Genomic DNA, 16,747 nt, shown 5'->3' with positions numbered 1-16,747 from the left:
CTAGATTTACATCTATCTATGGAAAAACTAAATGACATCCAGATACTGAATGATGACTCATATCCAAATCACATCATTGTGCATGCAAATGACTGATTAGGTGAATTAGGCACATTCAATCACCCAGTTTGCATGCACAACAGTGGCGGCTGCCGGTGCAAAGTAGCTGTGTATTTTGCACATGCATTTGCATGCCTAACATTTTGAAAAAAACAGCCCCATTATTTTATGATTCATTAGTTGCTGAGTGCCATTGGTGTGCCACAATGCCACACAAAACCAACCTGAAGAAGGTAAAGTTCCTGCCCCAAACTGCTCACAAACTAGACTGGAGAAACCAAACCATTTGGACAGAGGGTCCAATCCTGCAGGCTTCATGCAGGCAAAACTTTCATTGCTTTCATTAGGGGCTTGGCCTGCATAAAGCTTGCAAGATCAGGCTCTGGCTTCATCAAGCCTAAAGTCAGACCCTGGATGATGCAGGGGTGCAAGGTCCAATCTCAAAGGGGTGCAGATTTCCTATTGTTTTAACACTGCAGAACTGCCAACCCCAGACATTCAAAAGTCATGAATCAGGCACCCCAAATCATGAGATTGGTTTAACAATTAAGATTTTAAAAGAACACTAATGTGGGGGAGGGGATAATTTTTGAGCTTTTAGGGGTCACGTTTTCAAGCTTTGCTCTGCAACCACTTTTTTCCATGAAAGCTGAGATTATCCTGTCATTACATGACTCAAGGAGCTGGGGCTTTAAGAAAAAAAACACATTAAATATTATGAGGGTTGTAATAAAACTGCAAGATGCGGCAACACTGTGATACTGTGTTCATATAATCATCATTGTTATGTTTTGGCCAAAAGCTTTGACCCGGGTGTAATAATAACCAGCAGTCATGCATGAGAAGGTTGTGAGGCCATTGCAGACAGAACCCAAGAGGTCTCCTGCATCCTTAGCTAGCTCCTTTCCAGAAGATCTCAGGAACTGAAGTAGCCAACAGCAAAGTCACATTGTGGTGTTGCCAACTCTCATTTTATCATAATGCTCCCATTATTTGGTGTTTCTCTTAAAGCCCCAGCTACAGAAGTCATGTGATTGTTTGAAAAACTCAGGTGTTATTACAAAAATATGTTTTGGTTACAGAGAAAAGCTTGAAAACATGACCCAAGTGTGCCCAGCACTTGTCAATTCCAGGCTCACCGCACTGCACCTGCTCCTGCAACCAGCTAGGGTTAACCCTTTCCAAGCAAGTGGGATTTCACAATCTCTCCCACCTCTCAGCAATGTGCAGTAATATGTTGCAACACGTCTCCATTATGTCAATAAATAATGTAATAGGTGGTGTTGTTACAGCACCTGTAACCAAACAGTTAGAAAGAAGGAGGCAGATCAAATCACATATTCTGCCTCCCTTAGCATTTATTTTAAAATGAGAAATGTCTATGAATCTTTGGTTTGTTATTAATGATGTATTTAGAAAGGTCCCTGCCCCTAGAAGACTGTTGTACTGAGTGATTCTTGGTCAAAAGAAGATTTTTGACTCATTGAAACCCACTGGATGGAATGTAGACTGTGGGAAACATTCAACGTGTTTTTAGGGTCTGCTGTGATGGGGTGTCAGAGTGGGTGCTGTGAATATCAGTGAGAGGAACCCAGATGCTGATGCGTGATCAATAGCATTTTAGTTTGAGGAATCTTGTTGCTGTTGAAGTCTATGGGAGTTCTGCCACTGATTTCATTCAATAGAAGAAGGACTGGGCCTCTGGAATGTAGCAGGGAATCACACACCCCCTCCAGAAATACATGTAATTCAGATACTTTTTAAACTACATTGTTGTAACGCACAATCACGTAGGTATCCACACACACAAAAGGACTTCTTACACAGGAAAAAACCAAATCAAATGCCAATACTTTAAGCAAAGCACTACAATCACTGCACTTACCACCTGGCAAAGGGTTAAAGAGCAGAAAGAGAGGATCCAGGAGCAGGAGGAGGAAAAAAGGAGGAGAAGAAGGAGAAGAAGAAATTAATGTCACACATGCAAAAAAATATAGAAAAGAACTTCCATAGTGAAGGGAAACCTCCTTAGCCCAGGAAACTCACATTGATCCTCATTTCTACAGCCGATCACAAAATATCAATTGTTGTCCCTGGGCAGTTAGAAAAAAATGTTGCTTTTGAAATTTATGATGAACATTTTCCCTGTGAAAAACCACAAATGCAAGTGTTTTGGCTCTTTGAAAAACTTCCCATTTCCCGTAAAATTTTGGAAGGACTGGTTTTTCATCAAAAAACAGGAATATTTTGACTGAAAGGGAATTTTGTGTTTTGGCTGGAAAGCCAGTTTTGGTTGGAGGGAAAGAATGCTTTGATGAAAAAGAAAGTTGACCAGTTGTACTCAGTTCAGACGAAAGATTTGTGAGATGTGCTGTTCTTGCACAATCCTGTTCCAAACCCAGATTAAAGAGCATGAAACACCATGCTCAGTGCATATTTATTTTTCTGACGGGCATCTGGAAATCTAGCCGGTGACTAATGTAATGCTATCCATACTGTACAGCACATACACTACTCTTGGGAACCTGTGATTTATTTGCCAGTAGGTCAGTCCTGCCAGCCTTGGGAGATCCCAGAATGTTATTTATGGTAGCCTTGTAATGCAGGATGCTACACACATTCTATTAGGGACTCTTGCTAACGGAGGGCAATGAGACGTTTGCTGTTTGTGCAGCTTGTGTCTCTGTTGCACTGCAATTTCTTTTTTCTCCGTAGCTTATTTTAGATGTAGCTTTGACATCAGGGCTTCAAAGCCTCTCTCTTTCTCTAGCATCTAGTCATTGTGCTGCCAGAAGCTTGGCAGTGTCATTGCTAAGCCAAGCGGGGAGCTAGCCGATGGCTTGGATTGGATTCCGAGAAAATTGTTCAGGTTGCTCACGCATTTCAATGTCCTCATGAGAGTGGGGTACCATAAAGTTGGGCACAGCAGCCCCCCATGGAATACAGCTGAGCATGGAGCAGAGAAAATGGCACCTGCAATTGCCCCGGCGGATGGGAGGTTGAGGGCGGCCATGCAACATGCCAGCTGCCCTTGTGCTGCTGAGGGCCCAGGGCTGAGCAGGATCTTGCCCATTATTTTTGACCTGTGTCCTGTGCCCCTGTTTAAATATCCTCCTGCCTGGCTTATCTGTTTCATGGCAGGCTGAAGCCCTGTGGTATGTCAGTTGCTCCTCAGGCCCTTCACCTGCCCTCTGCTGCAGGATGCACCTCCATCTCAGAAAGGGCTGCAACCAGAATTTTCCTAGAGCTCTTCCTTCCCTGCCCTGCCCTGTGCTCTCTCCCCCACACTCCCCACTGCCCTCAGCCGCATCCTCTCCCCTTCCCTCCAGCTCCGCACACCCCTCATTCCAGCTGCTCAACACCCAGCCCTGCACTCTTCCCCCCATGTTATCCTTCACCCAGCTCTGAGCTCTCCCTGCCCCACACCCAGCCACAAGCTCTTCCATAGCCATGCGGTCACGCCGAAGAGCACCATCCCCACCAGGGGCCAGGCAGTTCTGGGAGCCCCAGCCCCCATCCGCATCTCCGCTTCCCCAGGAATCACCAAAATGATCCAGTCCTCCCACCCTCCTGCAGACTGGGAGTGTCTGGAGCCCCCATCTCTGCTTCTCCACGGAGGCTGGGGATGCCTGAGGCCCCTGGGTGCCAGAAGGGCTGCAAAGGTGGGGTGTCCTACCCAGGAAAATGTGGTCTTAGCACCACTTAAATTTAATCCATGCCCCCCCTCATGACACCCCAGAGCCCGACAGCCTTAAACCTCTCTCTCAAACTTATGCTGGTCTGCGATTGAAGCTGAAAATCCATTGGGCTGCTAGCTTAGTCTAAACTTCTCCAGCCTCACTCCATCTGAAGGACATTATTTCCTTGTCCTCCCAGCTTGAGGGGCAGGAAGAATCCTCCTCTCAGCACATGGGTGGGGCTGGCCGCAAGGGTGCCTCTGTCAGAATTGCAGCCAAATCTGATCTGGCCCTAAAAACGCATAAATTCAAACCGAGCAGCATATGTGTGAAGGAGGGAGCGGCGGGCGCAGCAGAACAGCACCCGTCAGAGTGGGCTGCTAGGGCTGTGGCCTGTAAGGCCCTATGGATGCCACTGGGGGTAGCGCTCACTCCTCTTCCCCCAGGCTCAGTGGCAGAGGGCGGCTGTGATCCTGCCGTCAATGAGCATTTGCAGCCAGATGGCTCATTCTAGGGGCGGTGCTGGTGCAAACGCCTGGTCCCCACCACCTCACGCTGAGAACATGGGTGCGAGAACTCACCACCCATCTGGAAGGCCAGAGCACCAGGCTGATGACTGAACTCCAGGTGAGCCCGGCCTGCTCCTGGTAACGCCTTGGTCACACCCCTCACCCCCAGCACCTGCATGGCCTGCTGAGACACACGGCACTGCACCCACAAGCTCTGCAAGGGGGGGCAGCTCAGCTCCCGGCTGGATTCGCCCCACTGAGGAGGGGTTCACACGGGAGCAGGACATGGGGACTTGCATGCAGAAAGCTAAAGATCTAAGGGCCAGACTGTGTGTTTGGGGCACTAAGGAGATGCCTCCCTTCGGGGGTGCCTTCGGAGGCACCATCCCTTTCCTGGCAAGCCTTGCTATTGCTGGGGGCTAGTGTGTGTGGGAGGAGCTGGTTCATGGCCACACCTCTCCAGCCCCCTGCCTGGCCCCTTGGCATGACTGCCATCCATGGGGCTGCACAGGGGTGAAGCTGTGCTTGGCCTCTGCCAGTCTATGCATGTGGGATGTGCAGGCTCTCTGGGCTTACTCTAGGGATGAGGGCAATCTGCCCCCCACCCTACCCTGGGATTAAAACACATGAGTAGGGTGACCAAACGTCTTGATTTTATAGGGATAGTCCCAATATTCAGGGCTTTGTCTTATATTGGCGCCTATTGCCCTGCACCCCGTGTGCCGATTTCTCAGACTTGCTATCCGTCCCCCTACCTATGGATGGAGGAAGGCGGGGAATCTTGACCCATGGTGGGAGGGGCCAGGGCCAGTGGCAGCCAGGCGAGCAATTGGCAATGTGGTTCCAACTGTAACAGCTGTGCAGAGCACAGACCTGCATGTGAACAGCCCCTACAGGATGCCCGGAGATCCATGCGTGTCAAGGGGAATCCAGAGCCTACGGCTCTCTTCTCCTAGGAGAGCTGAATGAGGACTGATTTGAGACTCACTGCCCACAGGCATTTCCTCACGCTGTGCCCCTGTGCAACATAGAGGCTTGGGGTCAGATCAGCAATGCCATGGGGAGAGCAGCTAGGGGGTAGACTAACAATGCTGACAACACCCTATGTCCCAGGACCTGCTGGAGTCAAAGGTAGCAGGACCGTTCCCTTCATGGGGTAGGATTGGGATGCCAGTCATTTTTCTGTGCATTTCCTGGACTCCCTGTTTTCAAATGCTACTCCCCTACAGTCAGTTAGGTTTCCCCTCTCATGCATGGCCTGGCTGTGAAGATGCTCATTTCTGACCATATGCAGCGCTAGGAATCCTTTGGCACCTGGTGAAATCGCCCTAAATACCATCTCGCCGTTGTCAGACCAGCCTTGCCTCCAATCAGCAGCCTGGGTCCCCTGTATCCCACCGTCCTGCTGCAGCACGCTTTGCTGTGGGAGGTGACCCAATGCATCTCACAGTGCTCAGTGCATGGTGCAGTGTGACATGAGCTGAGAGGAGGGAGGGTCTCAGTCCAGGTCCTGGCGAGCAGGGATCAGACTCGTGCATGGAGGGAACTCTGCTGAGGTCAATAGAGAACCAGCTGGGATGAATTTAGCCTCAGGTGCCTCCATCGTAACAACCATCCCCCAATCAATGGCAATCTCAGCTCAACCCCAGGAACAAATGGTCAAGGGGAGACAATGTCCCTCTGCCCCCGGCTCCAGAGGGTCCTTCCCTGGCAGGGAAGACTGGGAACAAAGGTGCACTGCCACTATCTGGGCTGGACCTGTACTATACCAAAAGGGCCCCACTGAAGCCAATGGGAGGTTTGCCATTGGCTTAAGTGGGGCTTGACACAAACAGAGGCTCTGTCTCCAGGGCTGTCTTTCAGGCACTGCTGGGCATTCACCTGGCCTAGTCTCTAGAGTCCCACCTTGGAAATGCCGGAGTGCTCTCTTCCGACCCACCCTGCTTCTCAGGTACTCCGGCAGCACTGCCCACTGAACAGTAAAGACTTGGGAAGGAAGGAAAGAAGGAAGGAGACCTTGATAAGCTCTACTTACATGGCCATGAAGATCTGTGTTTAGCAGCATCAGGGCACAGGTCAGTGTATGAATCCCATCTGAAACACACAACAAATGCAAATGGCTCTTAATTAGCGCTCTCCAGACCATTGTCCTCAGAGCACCTCGACCCCTCTATCATCTCAACTCCCCCAGTGCAAAGGGGACACAAACTGTGGCTTTTTGTGAAAGTTTTCATGCTGTTGGATTTAACAATACACTCAGCAGTGCTGCTGGGTCCAATGAAAGGGTATGTAGTGGGCTTGTTACATAAGAATGGCCGTACTGGATCAGACCAAAGGTCCATCTAGCCCAGTATCCTGTCTTGCAACAGTGGCCAGTGCAGGTGCCCCAGGGGGAATGAATAGAACAGGTATCATCAAGTGATCCATCCCCTGTCGCCCATTCCCAGCTTCTGACAAAACTCAAGGCTAGGGACACCATCCCTGCCCATCCTGACTAATAGCCATTGATGAACCTATCCTCCATGAACTTATCTAGTTGTTTTTTTGAACCCTGTTATGCTTTTGGCCTTCACAAAATCATCTGACAAGGAGTTCCACAGGTTGACTCCACATGTGAAGAAATACTTCCTTTTGTTTGTTTTAAAACTACTGACTATTAATTTCATTTGGTGACCCCTAGTGCTTGTGTTATAAGGAGTAAATAACACTTTCCTATTTACTTTCTCCACATCAGTCGTGATTTTATAGACCTGTATCATAGCCCCCTTAGTTGTCCCTTTTCCAAACTGAAAAGTCCCAATCATTAATCTCTCCTCATACGGAGGCCGTTTCATACCCCTAATCATTTTTGTTGCCATTTTCTGAACCTTTTCCAATTCCAATATATCTTTTTTGAGATGGCCACATGACCACATCTGCATGCAATATTCAAGATGTGTGTGTACCATAGATTGATATAGAGACAATGTGATATTTTTGTCTTATTATCTATCCCTTTCTTAATGATTCCCAACATTCTGTTTGCTTTTTAAACTGCTGATGCACATTAAGTAGATTTTTTCAGACAACTATCCACAATTATTCCAAGATCTCTCTCGAGTGGTAACAGCTAATTTAGACCAGATCATTATATATGTATAGTTGGGATCATGTTTTCCAATGTGCATTACTTTGCATTTATCAACATTGAATTTCATCTGCCATTTTGTTGCCCAGTCACCCAGTTTTGTGCGATCCCTTTGTAGCTCTTTGCAGTCTGCCTAGGACTTAAGTATCTTGAGTAGTTTTGTATCCTCTGCAAATTTTACCACCTCACCGTTTATCCCTTTTTTCAGATAACTTATGAATATGTTGAACAGCATTGGTGCTAGTACAGACACTATTTACCTCTCTCCATTCTGAAAACTGACCATTTATTCCTACCCTTTGTTTCCTATCTTTTAACCAGTTACCAATCCATGAGAGGTGACAGCTTACCATGACAGTTTACTTTGCTTAAGAGCCTTTGGTGAGGGACCTTGTCAAAGGCTTTCTAAAAATCAAAGTACACTATATCCACTGTATCCCCCTTGGCCACTTGCTTGTTGACCCACTGAAAGAATTCTAGTAGATTGGTGAGGCATGATTTCCCTTTACAAAAAACATGTTGACTCTTCCCCAACAAATTATGTTCAACTATGTATCTGACAATTGTTCTTTACTATAGTTTCAACCAGTTTGCCTGGTACTGAAGTCAGGCTTACTGGCCTGTAATTGTCAGGATCATCTCTGGAACCCTTTTTAAAAATTGGCATCACATTAGCTATCCTCCAGTCATTTGGTACAGAAGATGATTTAAATGATAGGTTACATACCACAGTTAGTAGTTCTGCAATTTCACATCTGAGTTCCTTCAGAATTCTTGGGTGAATGCCATCTGGTCCTGGTGACTTATTACTGTTTAATTTATCAATTTGTTCCAAAACATCCTCTAATGACACCTCAATCTTGGACAGTTCCTCAGATTTGTCACCTAAAAAGAATGGCTCAGGCTTGGGAATCTCCCTCACATCCTCGTCCATGAAGACTGAGGCAAAGCATTCATTTAGTTGCTCCACAATGGCCTTATCGTCCTTGAGTGCTCCTTTAGCATCTCGATCATCCAGTGGCCCCACTGGTTATGTAGCAGGCTTCCTGCTTCTGATGTACATTTTTCTGCTATTACTGTTTGAGTTTTTGGCTAGCTGTTCTTCAAATTCTTTTGGGGCCTTCTTAATTATATTTTTATACTTCACTTGCCAAAGTTTATGCTCCTTTCTATTTTCCTCATTAGGATTTAACTTCCACTTTTTAAAGGATGCCTTTTTGTCTCCCACTGCTTCTTTTACTTTGTTGTTTAGCCACGGTGACACTTTTTTGGTTCTCTTACTGTGTTTTTTAATTTGGTTATACATTTAAGTTGAGTCTCTATTATGATGTCTTTAAAAAGTTTCCATGCATCTTCTGGGAATTTCACTTTTGGCACTGTACCTTTTAATTTCTGTTTAACTAACTTCCTCATTTCTGTGTGTGTAGTTCCCCTTTCTGAAATAAAATGCTACAGTGTTGGGCTGCTGTGGTGTTTTCCCTGCCACTGGGATGTTAAATTTAATTATATTATGGGCACTATTATTATCAGCTATATTCACCTCTTGGACTAGATCCTGTGCTCCACTTAGGACTAAATCAAGAATTGCCTCTCCCCTTGTAGGTTCCAGGACCAGCTGCTCCAAGAAGCAGTCATTTAAGGTGTCAAGAAACTTTATCTCTAACGTTAATGATTTCAGTGGCCTTAGCATAAAGTCCAGCTTGCTAATGTTATCTGGCTCTAGGGTCAGGTAACCCTTCTATAACAGCACTGTAATACCCCCAGGATCACTCTCTCTCTCTCATTTTTTATACCCCCTAATGTTTGATTGCTTTTCGGATCCTCACTGCATATTGGGCAGAAGTCATCGCTAAGCTGGTCACAGCGGTGCCCAGGAGTTTCTCCTGAGTGTTAAATTAGTACCCGGACGGGGGTCTGAATGATTCAGAATCTTTCTTCCAGTCTGGATAACTCTGCATTTGTCAGTTGTGAATTTCCGTGGCCACATGGCTGCTCATCACCTTGCTAGGGTAGGTCCCTCAGAAGTCCCTCTTCAGGTTTGACTAACCTCAATCATTTGGTGCCAGCTGCTATTTTTTCTGCCTCATTGCTCACCCCTGTTTCCAGATCATTAACAAGTATATTATGGGACACAAATCCTGGTATAGAGCCATGTGGGACCCCGGTGCTAACTCCTTCCGGTATGAAAATGGACTATTTATTCCCACTCTCTGTTTTCTGTCCGTTGGACTGTTTCCGAACATCACCATTAACCCCGCGACTTTGATTCATTAGTGATCTCTTCAGAGGGACTTTGTCACAGGCTTTTTGAAAGCTGAAATAAATGATATCCACCTATTGTTCCTTACTCCCTATTTTGTCAGAACAAACAAAGAGTTTGAGCAGAGTATGAGCCAGTCACAATGTTCTTTTGCAGAAGCCAAGCTGGCTTGGCCCATCACACCATGACCCTCTCGGTGTTTGTAACTCTATCGTTACTGTTTGTACCTGCTCTCGGATTCCCTTGCTGGCCCTGCGTATTCTTTTTACAGATAGGTGCTGTCCCTCCAGCTCCCTTTGGAGAGGCTGCTTCAAACGAGATTGTGTACTTCGGTCAGCAGCGTCTTCTCCAGAGCCTTCTGAATGCCTAGATTGGTACCATCTGGCCCCGGGGGCCAGTTGCTATTTAAGAGGCAGAGTGCCACCTGCACAGGGGCCAGTGCAACTCCCCCAACAGTGCACTACCCAGTGTCAGGGTTTAAGTGCATCCCTGACCACATGGCCAGTTCTCTTCATGTGCCACAAAGGTGTGGCAAGGAGGTGGAGTCATGGCCTATGCAAGGGAGGCAGAATTTCTTTTTTAGCCCCGCCTTCTCTGGCTTCTTTGGCCACCACTTCCTCCGTCTGCCTGAACAAACTCTGTGCTTTGTGGCCCAAACAGGGCACGTCCCTTGTATATTCACCCCTCATGTCCAGCTTTGTGAATTGACTCTTAAGGCCCAGGGCTGCCCAGAGGATTCAGGGGGCCTGGGGCAAAGCAATTTTGGGGGCCCCTTCCATAAAAAAAGTTGCAATACTATAGAATACTATATTCTCATGGGGGGCCCTGGGGCAAATTGCCCCACTTGCCCCCCAACCCCCAGGCAGCCCTGTTAAGGCCAGGCTGAGTTTGCAAACAGCTCCATGCTGGGAGGTGGTGCCCAGACCTGCCTGGCCTCATGGGGAGCTCGAGGAGGTATGGTGCCTGCCAGAATCCCCTGCTGAACAGAGGGATGAGGTGCATCTCTTAGGATGCTCAGCGTGCCCCATGGGCACGAGAAGGGAGTGGCTCCCACTGCCATGGAAGTGAAGGGAGTGTCATTATGCCCAGCCCTTGCATGGAGTGGGGGTATGGTGGGATTGCTTGGGCCGCTGCAGTCCAGTTCTTTGTGGTTAAACAGCATCACCAGCCTCCAGGAGCTGGAATAAACCTCCCTGTGAAGAGGGCACTGGTGAGGGAGATCTTCCTCCTTCGATCATTTATTTGCTTGTGATGAAATTACAGTGCACAGCCAAGCTCCTTACTGCCCCATTAGTGAGAAGGGATTTGCTGTCTCCATAATGCTGGGATCCTGGAGCCAAATCCTGAGCTCTTTACTCCAGATGCAGGCAGACTCCTGTTGAATGCAACATGACTGTGTCTGAGCTGGGGAAAACCTGAGTGGAGCCTTCTGGATCTGGCCTGGATTTGAGAGCTCCAGGAACATTCCCAAGTGCAAACAAGGGAAACCTCTGCCAAGCCCAGAGGAAGAAATCAACACCCCCACCCCCAAATCCAGGGAAATGGAATATAAAACTACCCAAATTGGAACAGCACCAATCAAAGCAATGAGTTTGCTGTGACTTCACAATAGCTTGTGCACATTCTGCTCAGCAAAGCAACGGGGGAAGCCCACGTGGTGTTAAGCACTTCTGCTCTTCTGGAAGCTGAAGGCAGATTTGAAAATTAACTTTTCAGCTGCAACTGACAAATTCAAAACCAAAGGGGAAAAAGAGCAATTGGCACTTCTGAGCTGCCTGCTGACAGCAACCAAGTGGCCTCATTTCTAACCCTGGCAGCCTGTGTGTGTGTGTATAGCGGGGTGTGGGCGTGTGCGCGTGCATTCTTGTGTGTGACGCAGGGGTCTTTCAATGGGCGGGTGTATTTGCACACATATGCAGATATGTGTGCACCAACCTGTGTCTGGGTGGCTATACGTGTGTCATAAATATAAAGGGAAGGGTAACTGCCTTTCTGTATACAGTACTATAAAATCCCTCCTGGCCAGAGGCACAAAATCCTCTTACCTGTAAAGGGTTAAGAAGCGCAAGTAACCTGGCTGGAACCTGACCAAAGGGCACAAGATACTTTCAAATCTGGAGGGGGAGGGGAAGGCTTTGTTCTGTCTGTTCCGTGTGGCTTTTGCCAGAGACAGATCAAGCACTCCAACTCCTATAGTGTTGGTAAGTATTTAGCAAGGAAATATGTTAGATTACCTTTTGTTTTGGCTTGTGAATTTCTCTGTGCTGGGGGCGGAGGGACATGTGTATTCCTGTTTTTTTCTTTTTGTAACTTTAAGGTTTTGCCTAGAGGGAAATCCTCTTTGTTTTGAATCTGATTGCCTGTGAGGTTATCTTCCATTCTAATCTTACTGTGTCAAAGTTCCTCCTCTATGTTCGTGGGTCCTGCGCTTATTGGCAGATTTGCTCACCTCAGTGATCTTCCCCTCTGGTGCAACCCACAGTCTGGGTCAACTCCTCCTGTGTCTGATCAGGAGTTGGGAGGTTTGGGGGGAACCCGGGCCTGCCCTCTACTCCGGGTTCCAGCCCAGGGCCCTGTAGATTGCAGCTGTCTATAGTGCCTCCTGTAACAGCTGCATGACAGCTACAACTCCCTGGGCTACTTCCCCATGGCCTCCTCCAAACACCTTTATCCTCACCACAGGACCTTCCTCCTGGTGTCTGATAACACTTGTACTCCTTAGTCCTCCAGTAGCATACACTCTCAGCTCCTTACACTTCTTGCTCCCAACTCCTCACACACACACACCACAAACTGAAGTGAGCTCCTTTTTAAACCCAGGTGCCCTGATTAGCCTGCCTTGATTGGCTGCAGGTGTCCTAATCAGCCTGTCTGCCTTAATTGGTTCTAGTAGGTTCCTGATTACTCTAGTGCAGCCCCTGCTCTGGTCACTCAGGGAACAGAAAACTACTCATCCAGTGACCAGTATATTTGCCCTCGACCAGACTCCTGTACCTCACTGGTCTGAGTCTGTCACATTACAGAGGTACTCCTTTTACCCTTTTTCTTTCTAACAAAGTTCTGGTTTTTTTTAAGAATCTGATTGGGGTTTTATTTAGTATCCTAAAAAAAACCCTAAAAACCAAGGCTGGTCTGTGCTCATCTTGTTTATTCTCAAGCCTCCCCAGGAAAGGGGGTGTAGGGGCTTGAGGGGATATTTTGGTGAAATAGGACTCCAAGTAGTCCTTTCCCTGATTCTTTGTTTGAATCACTTGGTGGTGGCAGCGTTTACCTAATCCAAGGTAAAAGGGAGAATTTGTGCCTTGGGGAAGTTTTAACCTAAACTGGTAGAAATAAGCTTAGGGGGTCTTTCATGTGGGTCCCCTCATCTGTACCCTAAAGTTCAGAGTGGGGAGGGAACCCTGGCATGAGAAAAAAACAGGAATATACATTTCCTCCCAGCACAGAAAAATTCACAGGCCAAAACAAAAGATAATCTAACACATTTCCTTGCTAAATACTTACTAACTCTATAGGAGTTGGATTGCTTGCTTCCTTGATCTGTCTCCGGCAAAAGCCACACGGAACAGACAGAACAAAGCCTTCCCCCGCCACCCCAGATTTGAAAGTATCTTGTGCCCTTATTGGTCCTTTTGGTCAGGTCCCAGCCAGGTTACTTGAGCTTCTTAACCCTTTACAGGTAAGAGGATATTGTGCCTCTGGCCAGGAGGGATTTTATAGTACTGTATACAGAAAGGTGGTTACCCTTCCCTTTATATTTATGACAGCGCACCTATCAGAGGTGTGTATGTATGTGCTGCATGCAAGTGTGTCGCTGGAAGGTGCGTAGGTGCATGTGTGTATAGCTGTGTGGGGGTCGGTGGGCATATGCTTGTTACATTCAGATGTGCAGGCATGCATGTGTGCGCTAGGCAACACTACCAATTTGGAAAATATTTCCAACCTGCCCTTATGCTGTCAATTGCTTAAATGGACACTAGCAGAGTTTGTTACAGTAAAACCCCCAGAGAAATGGTTTCATTATTAAAATGCTCTTTAGCTCTCTTAAAACTAGATCTGGGCAACTTTATTTATTTATTTGTGCATTTTTTTCAGGCAAACAAAACTAGTCACATATTTGGGTTGAATTGGCAAATAGTTTTGGCTGAATAAAAAGGGAATATTTTTTTGGAAAATGAAAATAATTCATTTTGACATTTTCAAAAAATTTCAGTTCAGCCACTGAACTGAAAAAAAATTAATTATTTGCTCAACTTAAGATAAAATATTCTCCTTTGAGCCAAACATTACAGCACATGGGATCCGGAAAACAAAACTGTCTAAAAGAAAAGTAAAAAGAACAGGAGTACTTGTGGCACCTTAAAGACTAACAAATTTATTTTAGCATGAGCTTTCATGAGCTGCAGCTCACTTCTTCGAATGCATAGAATGGAACACACAGACAGGAGATATTTATACATACAGAGAACATGAAAAGGTGGAAGTATGCATACCAACAGGAAGAGTCTAATCAATTGAGATGAGCTATCATTAGCAGGAGGAAAAAAAACTTTTTGAAGTGATAATTAAGATGGCCCATAGAAGGTGTGAGGAGAACTTAACATAGGGAAATAGATTCAATTAGTGTAATGACCCAACCATTCCCAGTCTCTGTTTAGGCCACAGTTAATTGTATCTAGTTTGCATATTAATTCGAGTTCAGCAGTTTCTCTTTGGAGTCTGTTTTTGAAGTTTTTTTGTTGCAAAATTGCCACCTTCAAGTCTGTCACTGAGTGGTTAGAGAGGTTGAAGTGTTCTCCCACTGGTTTTTTAATGATATGATTCCTGATGTCAGATTTGTGTCCATTTATTCTTTTTCATACAGACTGCCCGGTTTGGCCAATGTACATGGCAGAAGGGCATTGCTGGCACATGATGGCATATATCACATTGGTAGATGTGCAGGTGTACGAGCCCCTGATGGCGTGTCTGATGTGATTAGGTCCTATGATGGTGTCACTTGAATGGATATGTGGACAGAGCTGGCATTGGGCTTTGTTGCAAGGATAGGTTCCTGGGTTAGTGTTTATGTTGTATGGTGTGCAGTTGCTGGTGAGTATTTGCTTCAGGTTGGGAGGCTGTCTATAAGCGAGGACTGGCCTGTCTCCCAAGATTTTGCAACAAAAAAACTTCAAAAACAGACTCCAAAGAGAAACTGCTGAACTTGAATTAATATGCAAACTAAATACAATTAACTGTGGCCTAAACAGAGACTGGGAATGGTTGGGTCATTACACTAATTGAATCTATTTCCCTATGTTAAGTTCTCCTCACACCTTCTATGGGCCATCTTAATTATCACTTCAAAAAGTTTTTTTTCCTCCTGCTGATGATAGCTCATCTCAATTGATTAGACTCTTCCTGTTGGTATGCATACTTCCACCTTTTCATGTTCTCTGTATGTATAAATATCTCCTGTCTGTGTGTTCCATTCTATGCATCCGAAGAAGTGAGCTGCAGCTCACGAAAGCTCATGCTAAAATAAATTTGTTAGTCTTTAAGGTGCCACAAGTACTCCTGTTCTTTTTGCAGATACAGACTAACACGGCTGCTACTCTGAAACCTAAAAGAAAAGTGAAACTGACCAACCTATTTTCACTGCCCATATAGAGAAAAATGCAAAAAGGAATCAAATATTTTAAGGGGAGAGAAGGAAACTAGGTTGTAAGTGGATGTCGCTCTTCAGGCATCATCAGTAACATGGGGAAGGACTCTGTTTTTTATATGTGTATAGGCCCAGGTTCATTGCTGGGTCAATGCTCCTTCTGCACAGGGCCCAGGTGGGTGGTGGGAGATGTAATTTACATCTCCGTGAGCAAGCTGGGGGTGAATCCTGCCTGTTCCCCTTAATAAGGCAGCTTTACAATGGCAGCCTTTACAGTGGCAGCCTCCCACCCTAGAGTGACTCTGAATAAATAAACCATTCACATATGAACAACAGTTGCTGGCAAGCAGTTTCCTGAATGCCCTTTGCTGCTGTTGAAGATCTGAGTATTTAAAAAAGAGATTTTCCCCATCCGTGCTCTGCCTGTTCTTCTGCTTGACCCTGTACAGTGAGGTTGTCATCCTGTGCTTACAATGGCCTAATGGCTACCATGTAAATGGCCCTCATGTCATAGACCTATAACAATGGGCGCACGCACACACACACACACGCACACACACACAGTGAATCCCAGGTCACCTTTACTGACTCATGGACTTTAAGGCCAGAAGGGACCATCGTGATCATCTAGTCTGACTTCCTGCACATCGCAGGCCACAGAACCTCAGCCACCCACTCCTCCTGTGATAGACCCCTAACCTCTGGCTGAGTTACTGAAGTCCTCACACCATGGTTTAAAGACTTGAAGTAACAGAGAATCCACCATATACACTGGTTTAAAGCTGCAAGTGTCCCATGCCCCATGCTGCAGAGGAAGGCAATTAGCACATAGGAGAAGAAGGAATGTAGGAAGTGCATCTCAGCTTCGCTACCAGATAGCTTCAATTATTAACCCATATGGTAAAAATCTAGGTACCCCCAGTGCTTCCTGACATGCAGAGGAAGCATGTCCATTGCAGGATGGGGGACTGGGACACAGCTAGCATCCTAGGAGTTGCTATGAGGAACAATCACTGTGCCTAGTTGAGCAAAGGACCACAGCTGTGCCTGGCCCGGACACAGCTGAATGCTACATGCACCTTTCGCCCCTACCTGCGCACATAATGCTTGATCTTGCTGCCATTCAGGTGAGTGGAAAGTCTCTCCCTGACTGAATGGTTCAGGAGCAGATGCACCAGGCAGCCCCCCCAGTCCAGCAACGCATGAGCTCCGTCAATGGGCCAACTCGTGCTTAAAGCAACACGTGTGTTTAAGTGCTTGGCTGGATCAGGGCCTTACCCAGGGACCAGTCCCCTCAGTGGCACCTGATTTCATAGCTCAGCCCAATGCCCAGTAAGCAAGGACAGGGGAGCAGTTTCCAAATGAGTCTCGTCACCAGCTGCTGCTTGGAACTTTTTATTGTTCTCAGAAGGAGGCTTTTAAAAACAGTATCAGCTGCATTTCATACACAACACTGATGAAAAAAATGCT

At 46.5% G+C, this 16,747-nt stretch overlaps 1 protein-coding gene across 2 annotated transcripts in view; it reads right to left on the bottom strand.

Annotated features, from left to right (window-relative positions):
• PSD2 (pleckstrin and Sec7 domain containing 2) overlaps window positions 1-16,747 on the bottom strand; it is an 87,437-nt gene that overhangs the window by 36,657 nt on the left and 34,033 nt on the right. For both annotated transcript variants that reach the window (XM_039485215.1, XM_039485216.1), the window contains exon 6: window positions 6,282-6,340. In XM_039485215.1, the coding sequence (XP_039341149.1) occupies window positions 6,282-6,340 (59 nt within the window). The remainder of the gene's footprint in view (window positions 1-6,281; window positions 6,341-16,747) is intronic.

This window comes from Mauremys reevesii, linkage group 8, assembly GCF_016161935.1.
Source record: "Mauremys reevesii isolate NIE-2019 linkage group 8, ASM1616193v1, whole genome shotgun sequence".
Classification (NCBI taxonomy): Eukaryota; Metazoa; Chordata; order Testudines; family Geoemydidae; genus Mauremys; species Mauremys reevesii.
This window is presented reverse-complemented; position numbering and strand designations above follow the sequence as displayed.